The sequence below is a fragment of the Fulmarus glacialis genome, unplaced genomic scaffold (assembly GCF_000690835.1).
Source record: "Fulmarus glacialis isolate BGI_N327 unplaced genomic scaffold, ASM69083v1 scaffold6431, whole genome shotgun sequence".
In the NCBI taxonomy this organism is placed as follows: domain Eukaryota; kingdom Metazoa; phylum Chordata; class Aves; order Procellariiformes; family Procellariidae; genus Fulmarus; species Fulmarus glacialis.
Genome location: NW_009192171.1, coordinates 23,703 through 42,322, shown reverse-complemented (window position 1 = coordinate 42,322; position 18,620 = coordinate 23,703). Strand labels below are relative to the sequence as shown.

Here is an 18,620-nt window from a genome sequence, read left to right as displayed (position 1 = left end):
GGGGGGGGGAAAGCAGGGAGCTCATGGAAGAAAACCAGAACAGGGATGCTGGATGAGAAGAGAAGATGATTGTCTGAGTGGAGAGTATTCCTACGAAAGAAACTAAGTTGGATTAAGGGAGCCTAAAATTAGAGTGAAAATATACCTAGAAATGTCTCTGTTACCTGCTTTCTACATAAGCCAACTAGAGCCGTAGCCTGACACTTCTTCTTTATCCTGAAGAAATGCAGAATCTTCTATTACAAAACAACCTTTCCAGAAGAGCGGCTAGTTGCTTCTCTTTGTCTGTGTCTCCTCCAACTTCTTCACAGTCTGTACATGGCTGGGGCTGCAGGAAGGAAGTTACAAGCTCTCCCTGCCCATGTTATGTTATTCTGAGAAGAATATAATTTTAGAGGCAGATAAATTCTTGAAAAGATTGGATCTGTGATAATTTTAACCAGCTATTGTATGCTATTACTACCCACTTATTCTCATTTCCTGCTCCTTTCTTATCTAAATTTTAGACTTGGCAGTGTTGCTTTTCCTGAGAGATTTAGCTGTACATGGTCAAAGCCACAGTAACTCAGCTGTGGCACATGGAGTTTTAACAGATAATAAATATGCATACAGGACTTTCCCCACACATTCTCTCAGAAAATCTAATAGAAGTGAAATATAATAGGAAGAAACCTAGTATTACTCACTCTGGTGAGTATAACGCATCTAGTTTCTGATTTCAGGTAAGACCTTGTCTTTCATGGAAGTTCTGAATAAGCAATAGCATAAGCACTAACGCACCAAATGAATGAGGCAATTAATGAAGTTTTCCATGGATGACTAGAAGAATCTCAAAAGTGAACACCAAACAATATTTTCAGATTATCTGACTGCCTGCATGCTAGATTTACCTAACCATGGCAGGTGAAGTCAAGGAAAACTATGATCCTGTAATCTACGTATGACAAAAGTGACAGAAACACTTTACATTACAAGAGTTTTTTTAGGAGTGCAAATAGTGTAAGCACTTCCCTTTTCCTTTCTTTAATTATTCAAGATGCAGTATTTAAATTCATTGCTGCGCTATTAAGGATCCAAACACAGACTGTGGTACTAAATGGGAAAGCAAATTTATTGGATAAGGTTTTTTTGTTTGGCTGGTTTTGAAAACTAAGTGATCATAGTGTGCACCTGGTAATTACTTACACACCTTTCTCACTGTCTATACTGAATAATGAAAACATTCACTGAGAGGGAAGGCATAGCTCAATTCCCTATACCCTCATTTGGGTCAAGATATGGCAAATACTAATATGGGCTAGTTACAGATCATTTACCTGTCGATATCTCAGTGAGAAATAAAAAGTACAACTCAGAGCAGAAGAACTCAGAGTAGGGCGAGTTTTTGATCAGAATTCTACTAAATCTGGTTCTCTTTTGGAGAACTGTCTCATATACATCCTTAAGTCAAAGGACAAGGACTCCCTTCAGCAAAAAGATCACAGGGAATCAAAGTTTCTTTCTTGTTGTCACAAAGCTAAAACCCAAGCATGGGCAAACATTTTCTTTTTCAATGGATAAGGAACATTTTTTTTCCCCTAATACACTGCAACTGATGTATTAGTATGTTTTACTACTCGGTAGTGGAAATTTACTGACAGGTTCCGAGTCTTCTTGTAGTACCCACCTTTCCTACGTAATCAGTGAAGGAGAAGCAGGTGCATTTCAAGGACTCACCCACCTAACGCTGGTATCAAAAATTAGAGACAATACAGATTGCTTACGGTACTACCCCATGGACTGACAGGAAAACTAAGCATTTACTTCAGAAATTCTGGTTTACTGCCTGTTGAAAAGCTAAGTGTTTTGGTGATGTAGCCTGGGTCACATCTCTAAATATTCCTTGCAAAGAATGGCAAAGGTTTTTACTGCTTTCCCTTGAATGCTCCCTTCCTTCCCAGTGATTAGCCCAAGAATATTATTATAGGTTCCAGGGGAAGGGCAACTATAATTAGAGCTACACAATGCTTTCCATTAAGATTCTACTTGCAATTGTTAGTTCATTTTGAATGGATAAAATTCAAACTTACAATGTCATGTAAAGAAGAAAAAAATATAGCGCTTTTTTTTTTTTTTTTTTGAGATGATTACTAGTACCTCCATGCTGAAGAGCAGGAGTTGATATTCTGCACTACGGTAATAAAGGTATGAGAGATGTAACTATTGTAAGAGCCTGCTTCTTTAAGAATCTCAAATCACCTCTTCCTAACAAAGACTTGTTAAAATTCAGCAGGTACACGTTTTGAGGATTCAATCCATGCTGAATGTCTGCCAGGTCAAGGGGTTAGACAAGACTTTTCCTTGCTGTACTTCTCCCTGGCAGATGATGACCGCTGCAGCATGAAGCAAAAGCAACGAGCCAGGGGGACTGTCTCCGCTGCTCTCTCTACATTATTACTGAGGCCAGTGTCCAAGCTCTGAAGAAGAGAAGAAAGACAAAGGCAGCCACACGCGTCGCAGAGGAGGAAGGAGCAACCAGGGGGAAATATTCAAGCAATAGTCTGGTGAAAAAGAGGAAGATGAGAAAGTTCTCATGAGAGAGAACTCTCATGAGAGAGTTCTCAGGACTCTGACTGGGGTGCTGATCAGAGAGAAGTCTGAAATTAGTGGTTGGGAAGAAGCTGGAGAAACGAGGTACAGGAGAAATGAAACTTCTGTAGTCAGCTAGAGAACATTCCCCTGCAAAACATGGACTTGAACATCTGACCCCAGTGAAACAGACAAAATGTGTGAGACTGTATCACAAAACTTTTTACTTGCCCATTTTACTTTGTCAATTTTACTTACTTTGCCCATGTAGAAGCCTGAACCTCACTGGCGACCCTCCTGAGCCTGATATGGTGCAAATAAAGTGTGTTTGGGTTTCCTTTCTTTTTTTCCCCTTGGCTTCCCCCCGCCCTCCCCCAAGCCTTAAAAACCAGAGAATTGCTTTAAAGACACATTATAAAGATCAATTTTGTGAAATTGAATACTTATATTAGAAAACCTTAGGTTTAACACAGCCTTTTCAAGCTACTGTTTGATACTTTGTCCGCAATGGTTGTCTGCAATTCTCCTCCTTCCAGAAGGATGCTCAGAAATAGACCCTTATTCTAACACAGTCCAACAAGGTGCCAATTGCATTGATTCTTACTACATCTTGTGACCATTTGTCTCCATTTTGTTTTCTTTTCCTCTGCACACTGTTGATATTTTTAAAAGTAGTAATTTAGTTGAAAAAACAAGATTCGTGGTGGTTCAATGCACCAAAATTGGACCTTGCTGTTACTTGATGCCAGGCTTCTTTCAATACATTAGGTAATGTAAATCTTTCTGTCTAAAGTTTGTACCTCAAAATATAAATGTGAAGTTTCTAAAGAACCATAGAATGATGGAAAAATCCACGTTGGAAGCCAGGATCTCCCTTTTAAGTTTTGCTTACGCTGCACTAATACTCTCAGGAAAAAAAGATGAGGAAGGTCAGATGGGCTGGAAAAAGAAAAGGTAAGAGGAGAACATGTGCTTCCTCTTCTGTGTGACTCCTCATGCGCTGCATCTATGGCCAGAAGCTCGCAGGGGCAGGGTGAAAGCTGGGAGATGGGAGAAAGGTAGAGGAAGATCTGCACGTGGATCCCAGTCTCTCGTCCTGTCCCTTTGCTCCTGCTCCATGGAGCAATCACAACACTGTGTTGTTCGGTATAGGCCCGTCCATGGCCAAGGTCTATCTCAGCCTGGACCTATGGATTCCGCCCAGAACATCTGAAAGTCCCCGATTAAGGAGCTATTACAGCTATCTCTCCTTCTCAACTTGCTCATCTTTAAGATGATCTTTAAGAAAAGATGCCCTCAAACAGCTCTTTAAAAAGGAGCTATTTGCTTCATAATTGGGCCATCAAAAGCCCATGCCTTGTTGCCCAGACCATTCACTCTTTGTATTTGTGCTTCAATTAGATTTTTGATAGGCAATTTATCTAAAACAATCTGAAATATCCTTGACTGCTGTTTCAGGTGAAAACAGCGTGTCCTACATTGAGTCAAATTTCGTATTCAATGTCTGAAATATCTGACAGGTATTGCGCCCTGCCAAGAATGATGATAAGGCTGAAAGCCTGGAGGCTTCACTGTAGACAGCGGATTTGTCATTGCTTTTGCTTGTTTCTACTGTTGAGGTTTTATTGGAAACATGCTCAAAAACCAGGAGATTCTGAGGTTACTTACTACCCAAGGCCTCCAAAAGGGGCCCTGTCACTGAAACATTAAAATTAAATAGGTTCAGAAAAGAAAGGGGAAAAAAAAAAAGAAAAAAAATAAATGAGTTTTACAGAACTCCTTCATAGTGTGCTGCCTACCAGGGTCCAACCTCCCTTAAGCAGTGGCCAGCTCTGAAGATGAAAAGTAGAACCGTGTGACAGATACTGCAATGAACTCAGGTAAATCAGTTTTGTCTCTCTACTGTCTCTTGGAATATAGTTAACATTGAATGACAGGAAATAGTCACATATTGGTGAATGGAAAAATAAGAAAAGAATATTGCTGATTGCAAAAAATGATGATTTGAAAGTGGCAGCAACATTATAAATACGATTTTAGTATGATGTGAATTGCAAGCACTTGATACAGAGGGGATAATATATGGATTTTCCTCATTCTGCACTTTGCATGTCACTAAGATCAATGGAAGTCACATACATATACCAAGGAAACTATAAGATGTAGTTTATTATTTATGGAATAGCTGCTTCACATACACATCAATTGCAGCATGATAATGGCTAGAGTTGCACTCAGAAGACAAAACCATATATTATATATTGTAAGTGATAAAGCTGGAATTCCTATCACCGTTTCACCACATTTTTCATAAGCTAAAGGGACAACTAATGGAAGGGGTTTTGCACAGCTTTTTTTTTTTTTTTTTTTTATAAAGAAGCGATAAACATCATATAGTTTATCACTACAAGACACTGATTCTACTTACAAACTAAGTCATTAAATAACAGCTACTGGCAGTATTTTCCAAAACTGCGCTGCGCAATGTGAAATACCTGAACTTGCCTCTGGTTTGCTCAAAATTCTAGGGACATCAGAGAAGCTGAAAAGCAGCAGCACGCAGACGCCCAGCATCTCCAAACTTCTGGTGGCAAGAAAGCATGAACCCATAAGCACATGCTTCCCTTTTACAACAGCCGCCAAAGCTGTGTCAGCACTGGCAGGAAAAGAAAAAGCTTTACAGCTACACAGGCACCTTTATAATTTTCATATCTCAAAATTATGGCATTTCCAATAAAGGCTGCTTTTGAATCGCCATTTACTTTTACAACTCACTTCGTTTCACAGTACTCTCTATCTCCTACTGCTAACTCTTGAAAGAAGCCTTTCAAAGATCAATCCAGTCTGTTAGGATTCTGGATGTTAAAATTGAATTTTTCTTGTCTACTTGGTCTTTTGAAAGGCTTAAAAGTGATTTGTGGCAATCAGCATAAAGGGATTTGATTGACAGAGTTTAACTAAGTGATCTAGAGAAGATTCATCAGGGGAAAATTGCTAAAATTATAAATTAAATGGCAAACAGTTTTTCTCTGTCTGCTCTTAAAACAAAATAGGTTCTTTTAGACGTGAAAATCATTCTAAAAGCTTCTATAAGTAGTCAATGAAAAGCTTAGAAATGCACAGCATAATCTTTCAAGTAACACTCTGCAATAGTAATCAAATAAAAAGAAAGGATAAAAGGGCAAGTATCACAACGACTACCAAACAAGTCTGTTGACCTCACTCAAACAAACCTCAAAAACGTAGCTGCCAAACTTCCCTCAAGTAAAATACAAGAGACTTAGTTGAAACGCCATTGTATCTCTTCCCACGGCTTTTTCCCCCCCCGCTCTTTCGCCTGGCTGTTCTTTCCTTCCCAGTTTGCTCTCTCAAGTTGCCTTTCTCTGCAGTTCACCCTTCTCCACCTGCCTGCAAGAAGAGTGCCCAGCTGGAGGGTCCTTGCCACGCTACCTGGTCAGCGGCGGAGAGGGAGGAAAGCCCCCGCCTCGCCTCCAGCGCTGCCCCATCAGCACCTCCAGCAACAGGGGGGCAGCGGGGAGGGAGACACGGTCCCTGCTGACAGTCTGTAGCACCAAAGATGCCAAAAAAGCGCCCAAACACAGCTCTGAAAACTGTCTGACCAACTCTCAATGGGACTACCATAGAGATACTACATATCCCCATTTGACATTTTTATTCTTCTGCGCTGAATTTTTCGGCTTTAATTCACCAGCTCATGAGAAAAAAAAGTAAGTTGGCTGCTCATTTTTTTTAACCTCCAGTTGTGTGAACAGTGTTATACAAACAGAAACTAAAATAGGCAAAAAATCTATTTATTTATTATCCTGATGGTGCAGGTTATTTCGTATGCTACTGCCACTACTTGCAAGGCCCTTGCTTTAAGTCCCAGACAACCCTACCGCCCACGCCAAAATTACTACCTTCCATCCAACATAGCAGCTATTTCAGTTCAAGGCTATTTCAAATTCATTTACAGGATATTATCAGGATAAAGCTTTTCTCTGTTTAAAACTACAGCAAAAACATAGAATTAACATTTTTGTGATGGTGTCAGCCTCATACACCCATCTGCTCATTTATTTTTTTAAGTTTTTCTGGGCTTTTCGCCCTTCTTTTGTGACTCCAATTTATTGTTATCTGCAAATATAACTAATGTGTTAATCTTAGCTTTCAGATCAGTTATGCGATATAAAAGCACTCAAAGTCACTTACATTTTAGTCTACAAAAACCTACTACACTTTTGTACTAACAAGTTAGTTTTTATAAATATCAGGACTTTTTTTTTTTTACATCAGGTTTATATCTGTGAAACTTTTCCAATCTATTACTGAACGGTCTTCTAACATAATAATGATTTTATATAATTAGTTTGCCTGTATCTGGTAATTTACTGTAGCTTACACACTTTTGTATTTATTGGAGACATAAAAGAAAAAAACATATTTGAAATGCCAACACAAATGAAATTTAACACAGAAAACTCAGAAATTTTTCATTAATGATAAAACATGTAGTTATGAAAGACTGCACACGAGTCATTCACTCACTGAAATACTGCAGAGACTAAGGGATTTATGCAAGCTAATGATACAGACAAAACAATATACCTCAGTTTAATACATCACACTACGCTAGCACCTTGGAAACCAACTCTACATCTAAGCCATCTCAGCCCACTGCTCAATTACTCTTTGTAAACATTACCTTTTTTCTTTAGAATATCTAACTTTGCCAAAAGACAAAAGGACCCTAAATACGTAAACTTACAGTATTAATCTAGACATTAAACATCTAATCTGACCATACCAAACATTAAGGTCAAGAATTATCAATCACAGACGTTAAACATGATTGTTTACTTAAATATGATCTTTGCAAATCCAACATACAAACAATTTGTGTTTCGCATAAGTGCAAGGTATGATCCAGTTACTTCTTTGCAGGCTGACCAGAATATTTTCTATTAGTTTTGCAGTGACCTTTGTTATATATTACTTGAATGTTGTGGATACATTTTTTAAACTCGTATAGAAAATACAATGCACTACTCATTAAAGCCAATGATGAAAGTTTCTTTAGAGAATATAGCTTCTGGATTCATTTTATGATCAAAACTTGTTTGCTCAATGTTTTTTTTGTATTCATCAAAGATTCAGATAATCAGAAATTTTTACTTCTTTTAATTACACATTCCTGATAACATCAGTCTCAATTTCTGCATAGTTGTAATTTAGAATGAAACTTTTTTTTTTTTAAGCACAGTAAAGATTTTATCAGATATTAGTGGCAACCACCATCAGTCCAAACCTACTTGGGTATTTCTTTTATTTTTAATAAGATGAGCTAAAAAGAATTGCCATCTGTAACAAATGCTTATTCTGCTTTCACAATATTTGTCTGAATTTTAAACAAATGATTTAATGAGTGTATAAACATTTTAAAAATATTCTTAAAACAGAAAATAACTTTTTTTTTAATACGGTCATAGAATGTTGTTAAAATTTCAAGCCTTATAGCCTAAGAAATTGTTAAAATAACTGCTATTTATCTTGGTCAAATTCTACAGTCAGTGAAGTGACACTTACAAGGTTTCACACATCTATCTCAGAAACTGTTAATTAGTGATAAAACACACAGTTGCAAAGACCTTGCATGCAAAAGTGACTTACCAGCTGGCATGCTGCTGGTCAGTTCTCTACTAAATTAGGACTGGGGCCTATCGCGCATTTGCAACCGGCTTTAGACCTTTGTGTACCGTAGTTCCTGGCTTAGCTCAAAATGCAAGGGACGTGCAATAATCTCCACATACCTTCTCATACAATCCAGCGCCCGAATAAAGAAGTCTTTGTGAAGCTGATGCTCGTCCCTCAAGATGGAGCACTGCTCCAGCGTCACTGACATGGACGTCCGGTCTTTGGCACTTTTGCAACAGGTGAAACGGACTCCATTCAGCTTACGGCAAATCTGAAACACAGGCAGACGTCAAAGGATTGCCCTTTTCACACCTTGTGTTCTCCACACGCTAGGCAGACTGTGAAACTCCCACAACTTTGCAATCACAGACAACGAATACAGAGAACCTGAATGATACAGCTGCTGACGTGTGTCTTTGCAGTTAAATCAGTTATTAGTGCTGCCTTGGGGATTTTCATATTCTAAGGATTATGCCCATGCTGGCCTGACACAGTGCCACAAAAGGTGAAAATGTTGTGCTGAAAAGAATTGTAAATTTATCTTTTGTTTATAAATCTGCAGCATTAAAACTCTACAAAAATAGCACCAAAAGATTATAGCTACTGATCTATAGCCCATTTCCAATTTGTCCAAATGACACATTTTAAAAGCAGATCTTCAGGGCCTTCATTAGCAGGACAAGCCCACAAATAACCCGCCCACTGAGGAAAAAGGAGTCCTCACTGATTTTAAGAGAAAGCTGCACACAATCTTGTACCGCAGTCTCAATCAAGTCTCTCCCCTGCCCACCCCAACACCCACGCCCCCCAAGTGAAGCAAGAAACTGATGGTGGACCCAACAACAACAACAACAAAAATCTACTATTCTTAGTCCTATGCATTTTAAGCAAGTCACTAAAACGTCTACACGTACTACAGCTTACCAAACCATTGCATCCCATTTCCTGAACTTGAAATAAAAAGTATTTGTGTTAGCCTAGACTATAAAAGGAAAAATTGCTTCCTTTTTTCCTCACTTTGTGACAACTGCCCTATTCAATTAAAGCTTAATTGTCTCAACACCTAATGAATGTTGAAAAAATGAAGAAAAACTTTGATAAGTCTTTTTTAACTCAGACTTATGAACGTAGAGGACTAACCCCTCATGAGGGTATGTACGTATATCTATGTACTGAATTTAAACATAGTCTTTCTTTCCAACAGATAAACTGTTCTATGCGTGACCCAGAACAATTAAAACTTAACACAAATGACTGCCATGGAGTGTCTACTTTCACTGTACATTTTGACAAAATCATAAGGGATAAGGGAAGCATGATGTATTTTAAAAGATAATTTCTCACCTTAAGAATCAATTTGTCATTGTACCAGCCCATTAGTTTATACTTTGGGTTCAAACAGTGTTTTATTAGAAAAAGAAAAGTTTGAAAGAGAGCTGGTGTGCCCAAGTATGGGTCTACCTTTCCCCTGATGTACTTTGTCCTAAGAAAAGGTAATACCCTCTGCCCAGCTTTGCTTGCTCCTATCCCTGGAAAATCATAGCTATTAACAGTATCAACAAAGGAAATAGTTATGCGAATAGGGCAAGGCAATAAATTACTGCAGTTAGGCCTCATCCTAAGCAACTTCTCAGCTTGGCTATCAAGTGTTTACTTGGGATCTTGCAGGATGAAACTGGAACATGATCTTCATAATCTCACTTCGGCAAATAAGCACTTTTTTTAATCCGTTAATTGCATTCTCAGAAATTCTATTAAAATTAATGGCCCAGACAATATTTACAGTCTTTAAGGTCTTTGTGACCTTAAGGGCGATATATCTTTAGATATAGAAAGTTGTCTTCTACCATCTATTCAGGATTTCCTGAAAATAATTTCATGGGTAAAAAGCATTCTTTGGACACACAAACTGTTTCAGATTTTTGTGGTAAGGGCGATCTCAAAAGTCGAATCCAGGGAATTAATTAATTGAATCTAACTTTGAACCCTAAGAAGTACAGTCTAGTAAAGGAGAACCTGTGAGTGTTTCTTCCCTCCTATAATTCAAAATTTTAAAACTTAAATCTGTTCAAAAATTTGGAAAGTTGCATTGTGATTTAAATAAAGTACTATAAGGCAATTTTTTTAAGGAAAGTATCAAGCAGGGCTGATAACACTGTGAAAGAAGTTAACTGCTTAATTGAAGAGATTAATTCTCTTTACACTAGTCTCTTTTGAAGTCCGTGAGTCATTGTGACTATTCAAAGTGAATGAGTTGTAAGAAAAAAACAGGTAATTTTTCTGGATGAGTGATGGCCTCTGATGTGGGGAGGGGGGACTAAATCCCAAATCTGGGCTGACAGCACACACATAAATTGCTGGCTAGCAAGAGTCAGCTTTGAACTGAGAAGCATTCTAGGCACAACAAGAAAATGACCACAACCACAAGCTTATTTTGCATTGAAGTTCAGTACAAATATCTCAATCATTTTAAAGTGGATTAAATAGAAAACAATCTGTTAACTTAAATAAACAAATTGAAAAATCCTTAGATTCTGATTTAAGGAGAAATGTAGGTTAACCTGATAGGCTGGCCCAGATAAATCCTCAGAATGACTCAGTTCACTAAGCAGCAGCAGTCAAGCAAAGTAAATAATTAAAATGGGCAAACGCAATGATCTGATGCTCTAGAAATCGAATAAGGGACAATACCAAATATATGGTAATATCATCATATCAGAACACACAGCTTACGATTAGTGTCCAGCCTGAATTTATCCTCAATTTTGCTCACTTCTTCCCTAAATATATTGAAGATATAAGAGGTGGAGAAATAGACTTAACATTTATTAGAGCTTAAAGAGGGGATGATAAAAAAGCATATAAAACCATGAAGTCTAAACCAAGGATAAATCAATACTCTGATTATTTCTCCTGATAGAATACAAAAGATGAAGGGTGCAGCTTAGGAAATAAAAAGATATAACATTTAAATTTCTGTCCCATTATATTTAGAATAAGAAATGTTTGTGATACCAATTTGCAAAAGTTGGCTTTTAAAATGCAGATGTATTCTCACAGTCCCATTACAACAGGCATTACATGCAGATGCAGATACATAGGCATATCCATGTAGAATCTCATAGATCTACTGCAAAAACGAAGTGATATCCTTACGGCAGGGAATCGTGCCTTTCCAATAAATAAATGTAACAGAGTATATCAGTGTGTAGATCAGTGCGTCCAGAAATACTAATTTCAGAAGGTTACGGTAAGGTAATGGAAAGAGAAATAGAATACAGTGAAGGAAAAATCTGAAACAGTTTGTGTGTCCAAAGAATGCTTTTTACCCATGAAATTATTTTCAGGAAATCCTGAATAGATGGTAGAAGACAACTTTCTATATCTAAAGATTAAGTAAATTCTGTCATATTCTTTGCAGCTCATTTTACACTAGCCTATACCGATTTATCTTTTACTTCTTTAAAAAGCAATATTTCATAGTAATTGCAGAACTGGTACTGCAAGAAAAGCTTATATTTTTACTCACAACAAATTTATACTGCAATAGCATGTGATAATATTTATTAACCACAAGGCAAAATGTTATTAGCAATATAAAAAATTACAACAGTGTTATTAATACAAAGACATAATTAATATTGTCTTGTTCCTGGTGTTAATGAAAAGTCATGGAAAATTTTATTAATATTTTGTATCAAATATTTATTTGCCTTGAAGGGTATATGCATTTGAAAGTTCCCCAAAACACAAGGTCTTGCTTCAATTTCAGCAGATACCAAAGACTCAAGTCTCTGCTTGTATAAATGGGCAGAGACACCAAAAGTACTTTTCTAAATCTAAGACAATTACCTGGTTGAATTTCACATTCCTGAAAAGCTTGAGCTCTTTATAAACATCTAAGAGTTGTTTTGTTGTTGGTTTTGGTTTTGTGTTTGTGGTTTTTTTTTTTTAATGTCTGTGCAAAAACCACAGAATTAGAATTGGGAAACAAAAAGGAATTATGTGAATAAAGCAAAGTAAATATTATTCATTGTTTGATAAACATTTTTCTTTGTGTTCTCCCTGTGTCTGAACGTCTACATATCTAGCTTATTTTGTGTTGCTATCAGTGCCCTTGGAGTGGCTGTCATGGTGACACTGGCTAAAAAAACCCATAAAATGTGACTGACTAAAAGTTGTAGTGCTACAATTAAACACTTATTTATAAAACATAAGTAATTACAGAAATTCAAAAGTTCAGTGCAGCAATACTATACAAAAGCCAGAGCAAGTAATCATGTCCTGCATCATACCTCAAGGCTTATGGACACTAAACAATAAAAGGAAGATATTTTGAATAAGAAGATTTTATATTATCAAAGAATGGATATGATTTTAAACAAAAAAAAAGTTAGATACTGTAGCTGAATACTGTATTGTCTCTCTCATATGAGGCGATATATTTATAGCTATGCGTGGTCATCCAAGGAATTGATTCTGTCCATACTGGGGATGAAGGGATTCCTCTGCCTAAAACCAGACTCAGTTAAAGAAAAAACATGCCCCAAACAAAGAGCAAACCTCTTTTACCCTGTTACACAACTCACTGAGGTAAATGAAAAATCCTGCATCTGGGACAAAACAACCCCAAGCAGCAGCACAGGCCACGGACTGCCTGGCTAGGAGACGCTCTGCGGAAAAGGGCCTGGAGGATGTAGGGGACAACAAAGTGACCAAGACCACCTCTCGCTTTGAATTCTAGCCAGTTCTACCAGTTAAGAAAGTGAGAGAAAGCAAATATCTGTAATTTAAGTGTAGGAAGAAGAGATAAATTCCTGAGTGGGATGACAGACCATCAGAATGGAAATGTTAGAGAGCCATTTCAGCATATCTACTTACTTTAATCCTTGAGTTTTCCAATCATATCCTTAAAATCCATTGCACTTACAATATCAGCAGGCATGTGAAAATTAGTTCATCATGTGAACGTATTTGAATCAAGAGGGCTTACCGTCGCAGCCAGCCACATGATTTCTACATTCTTTCTCTTTTTGGCCTGGATATTTTGATGGAGATTTTCTAGCAATCCCTTTAAATCATTTTGTTCTTGAAAATGTGGCAGACCTGGAAAAAAAGGATGATAAGGTTGCTTATTATGATAAGGTTGATGATAGGGTTGTGCTGACCAAAGAATGCCCATGTTAAAGAACAGGTCTATTATTCACAGCCTTATTCAGAAACACAGGATAGAAAGCACCAGCTAAATATTTAAGGAATAAGCAAACCTTATTTCTTTCTAAGTATTGGGTTGTCCTCCCTAAGATTTTCACCATAGAAAATTAAAGTTTCTTCAACTGTTATCTTATAAATGGATGGTGAAAACATTCAAATCTCTGCTGTAGTTCTGTTCATCAACTATTATAGACATTCAGTGGAAATGAGTAGAGAAATAACTGAGTGTATTAAAATCTCCTTTGATGGGAGGCCAAAATATTTTGCTTTTGTTTTCAAAATGGAACATCTCATTTTTGCTCTGGAATGATGCTTTAGTTCCTAATATAACATAACAGGAGGGCTAAACAGCACTAAATACCACCCCCCCCCCAATCTAACAAAGGATATTTCTCAGTCTGAAATTAAATGGGAGTTTAATTTTGAAATACAAAATAATCCAGGTTTACTTAAAATCCAAAATTTTACCTACTTGCCCACGGTATGGCAGCTGAGCTGAAGTTTTATTAATCAGAGATGTCTAGAGGGAATTCAAGAGTAGACAATTTAATTTGCTCTTCTGTTTTGTGTGTATCTATAGGAGGGTTTTGTTCTAATATCACCTTTATCTTCATTAGTTTTGAAAATCAGTAGAAACAACCAAAGTCTGTTTTTTGAAATGATTTCTTCTTATGGTAGTGAAGTAAAAAGAAATTTAATAATAGTTATCACCAAAGAAAGGCTCAGAACCAGTTGAAACAAAATTAAACCAAATTGATAAATTGATATTTTTTTTTCAACAAGAAAAAGCAGGATGTTCCATCCAGCGGGAAAAAAAAACGCAACCCAAACCCCAAACCTAAGATTTATGTTTAATTCAAGGAGTAAAAATGAGGCAACTACTAACGCAGGTCAAAATCCATTCTCCTAACCTGATCACAGCTGGAATGATTCCTCTTATCAACAGGCTTTTACCTTTTATCTCTAATGAATTCTCTAGTTTCCCTTATCCATGATTCATAGTAAGAAGTAATTTAAATATACTCAAAAAGAACTATTCTAAAAATGTCTAAGTTGCCTTACTCATACTGTGCTGCCAAAAAGAAAAAAAATGCAGAAAAAGTACATTGAAACTAGTTTTGTAATAATCTTAATGAGGATTGTTTTATCTGTGTATTACAATTCCTGATCATACAATGAGATAATGCAGAGCATATAAAAATACATCACAACCTGCTAGACTATTATACTTATCCTGCATCTGTTTCTTTAAAACACATAGCATACAAATACTCTAAAGAGATGCTTCCAGATTATGAGAATGTATAACTAGGTAAACATTTTATTGTTTCAAAGCCGTTTTCCTTTGGTTCACAGCAGAATATGCATCATCTCAGAGAGATGAGTTCACCATAGGTAAAGCAAGATTCTCCCAACTTATAATATTGCCAAATGAGCTGCATCTTGACTGGATGTGATCGATTGCTTAAATTCCTTGTGTCACAAAGCAGTATTAAACCATCAAATCATTTTCATAGATTATAGGGAGAAGGGGGAGAAGGCTGGAAGTACAAAACAGACTCATAGACTTTATGTTGAAAATGCATGCACTGCTACATGCATTGTGATGCTATGGAAGAAAATCTTAATTTGCTTGCAGGATTTCTAAACCTCGCATGCACCCCTCTTCTCACATGGGACAAGACTTTGCAGCACTGATGTTGCAACATCGAATATCACTCATGACATAGGTTTCTCAGATTTTATGCTTTCAGCTGTTTAAATTGAGTTCTAAGCCGTTCTTTTCAATTAATTATGTACTACTAAACAACAGTCATACATTTTTGTAACCTTACTATCATGAGCTGTACTCTATAAAAGCAGTACTATTTTGGTGCCTAAACCCGAACTACATTTGGTTGGCATTTTTGATAGGAATCTTTCTGGGAGCACATTGTTATTTATTGTTTTCAGAGTTTCCTATTAGAGAATTAAAGAGATGAAGAAACAGGAGAGTGACAGAGTGCATATTCATCTAAAAGAAGATAGAAGTCAGTGTTTGGCATATGGAGTTACACGCAGCTGAAGACTTTTAATAATTGGGAATAGAGAGAAAGCTAGAATATTATTGGCAAGGGGAATTACAGAGATGAGAGAAAAACTAATAGCAAAGGTGGCAATACCTTTATGGGAGCGGAAAATTGAATTCTTTGAAATGGAATATATGAATGAAGCAGCAGGCAAGTGAGTCTGCCTAAGGATGGTGGATGCAACAGCCTGGCCCATCAGGGCTGCGAGTCCTCAAATTCTGTCCGGCTTTATGAGCACTATTTGTAACTAAAAGCTTTGTGAACCGGGTCCTGCATTTATTTTGTAGCACAGATTTGGCACTAGAGGAAACTATCTGGAAAGGTGTGACAATACCATCAAGGAGCCATCAATACTGAACGGCTGTCACTTGGCTACAACACCAAGGCTGCTGCCAGCTTGGATGGAGGTTTATCTTCCTGAGAACTTGAGCACAGAGGTGGGGGAAGAGGGGAGGAATTGAAGGTCTCCCCCAGCTGAACTTGGAGAGCTTTACTTTTTTCCAGGGAACTGGTTTAAAAGGCACATTCCTCGAAGCCAGAAGAATGGTTCCGTATAATGGCAGGGAGCTACTGAGAAGGTGTAAAAATTTAGACAAAGAACAGACTCAGATCTTAGAGCTAGAGAAAAAGCAAGAAGGTAATAATAACTAGAAAAGACACGATGAATTAAACGAACGTAGTTCTCAAAAGCCTGCACAATCTGGAAGAAGTCCAGGAAGACTGTGTGGCTCACTAATAATCCCTCTGTGGGAAGGCAGTACAAGGTTAGTTTCTCTCAATGAAAAGCAGCCAATACTATCTGCATGAAAATTTTTGCTTTTATGTAATCAGATCCATTTATGAGGTAGCAGATCTACCTTAGACCTAACCCCAGATGAGGTTAGTTTTTCAGGATGCTCTCTTGGCACGATTCCCCCAAGTTAATTACTAACTTGTTGTATGAGTTTCTCTGTAGAAATCCTAGAAATACTAGAGATGTGAGTGGCTGGATGGGCATGCTGCCCACCGTTTAGGAACAGAGCTTTCATTTCTGTCAAAATTATTAACAAATGAAAATCATCCTGTTATAAAAGATAAACATATACAGTGACACATTAGATATAACTACAAGTACATACATGTAATGGATAATTTGCAAAAGTAATCAACACAAGGTGTTCTGTAAGAAAACAGAAGCTTTGCACGGGATTTTAACCAGCAGTTTCCACCATGAGGAGTCACACATCCTGTAGGATGATAGATCTTTAGATTCAAAAGATTCACCCCCCTTTACCCAAGGGGAAGGAGCAGAGGCCTAAATCCAAGCTATTTAAAATCAGGCTGTAAAACCTGCAACATTTGGGAATATAGTTCCGGCATTAAGACTACTTTAACAGGATTAGATTGATACAAATGGTCTTTTCAGTGTTTGCTTTCAACAATCAAAGTAAGAGAACAGTAATATTTATGATACCAAATGTCTATAAAATTGGAATATAGGGCCTATTAATAGCATGGTTCCATTAGAATATCAGTGACATTATGATGTGGCTCATTGCTTGTATTTGCATCTGCAGATTTCTCAGTGGTTTGCCATACCTTAATACATATTCAAAATAAGAATGGAGGGAGTGACTGAAACTGATGAAAATTCCAACCGAGTATTTCTGTACAAATACAGTAGGTACAGACTGTCCTCTACTTGAAATATTAAAAAGCATATTATATTAATAATTTAAAAGAGCTGTTTAGTTCATCATTACTCTGTTTCACTCTCCCTGTAGTTTCTGCTGTGACCTTGGGCCTGCAATCACTACTGACTTCAGCAGGGCTGTGTACAGGCACAAAGTGTTTAACTTTTCGGAACAAGTTACGGGATTGAGGCCTAACTCTAAGAGCTGCACGCTAATATTACTATCTTATAATCTTTCACCTATCAAACCTTTTCAAAGCCATTTGGGTATTGCATTATTTTGTACTCACAATCAGGAGGCATTTTTTCCGTAAACAGCTTGTAATATTCTTTTAGAAGTTCTAAGTTCTCCTGGTTAATGTTTTCCTGCAAAGTGGTATCTCCAAACCTATAAAAAAGCACAGTAAAATGATGAAAAAAAAACCCCTAAACCCAAAACCAAAACAAAGCTAAATTATCCTTCAGAATTATTTCTTTGCGTAAAAAAATAACTTTGATTTCTTTTTTCCTAGTGTTGAATGTACTAGATTTTGTCAAACACACAGTTGCTAATGTCTCATGTGCTTTGGAACTAATATTTGGGAACGAGGTAATCACTGATGGATAATTCTTCCAAACACTTATGGACAAAGTAATCCATTTACAAACAAGCATTCAATAAAGCACATATTCTTTTCCCTTCACAAATCCTGAATAATAAAAGGGCTCTTCGTGGGAATTTCAAATGGCACCGCAGGCAGAGAACACCAACTCCTACATCTCTTACTGCTGCTGTTGCTTAGGTATATTAATTTCTACCAGAGCTGGACAATACTGAAGCCACACAAGATGGAAGAGATGCAAGTGTCAGGTGAAAAGCCTTCTGAAGAACTAATTTCTGCTCTGGTCTGAGAATATTTGCTATAAATAGTCAAATTTATTACTTCTCTGGGCCCTTTCTGCCCTACACTGCTCCTGAGCTGTTAGTTATCTTGGTTTCTTGTATCTGAAACTAATGAGAAAACCATTTCTCTGCTGTTGAGCAGTGATTTCACCATTAAGCTTCACAGAGTTGCGACCCGCAGGCTAGCTGACTTTGGCTGTCTGCATTTAAGCTTGCTGCAGCACACAGACCTCAGCGGTTGCTCTACAGCGCTACAGCTGTAGAGTACGTTATGGGGTTTCTTGCAGCAGTCAAGTCTGCTGGGAACACATCACCCAAATCCTCATTATCCTGCACTTCACAGAAAACCCAGACAACATCAGGATGTCATAGAACCATAGAATCATTAAGGTTGGAAAAGACCTCTAAGATCATCGAGTCCAACCGTCAACCCAACACCACCATGCCCACTAAACCATGTCCCTAAGCGCCTCATCTACACGTCTTTTAAATACTTCCAGGGATGGTGACTCCACCACTT

At 37.3% G+C, this 18,620-nt stretch overlaps 1 protein-coding gene across 1 annotated transcript in view; it reads right to left on the bottom strand.

The window, feature by feature from the left end:
- The window catches only part of LOC104083469 (type II inositol 3,4-bisphosphate 4-phosphatase-like), a gene marked incomplete at its 5' end in the record, with an annotated part of 60,475 nt that overhangs the window by 20,949 nt on the left and 20,906 nt on the right, over window positions 1-18,620 (bottom strand). Inside the window, 3 exons of the mRNA XM_009586958.1 lie at window positions 8,379-8,533; window positions 13,256-13,368; window positions 17,508-17,605. Coding sequence (XP_009585253.1) covers window positions 8,379-8,533; window positions 13,256-13,368; window positions 17,508-17,605 — 366 coding nt within the window. The remainder of the gene's footprint in view (window positions 1-8,378; window positions 8,534-13,255; window positions 13,369-17,507; window positions 17,606-18,620) is intronic.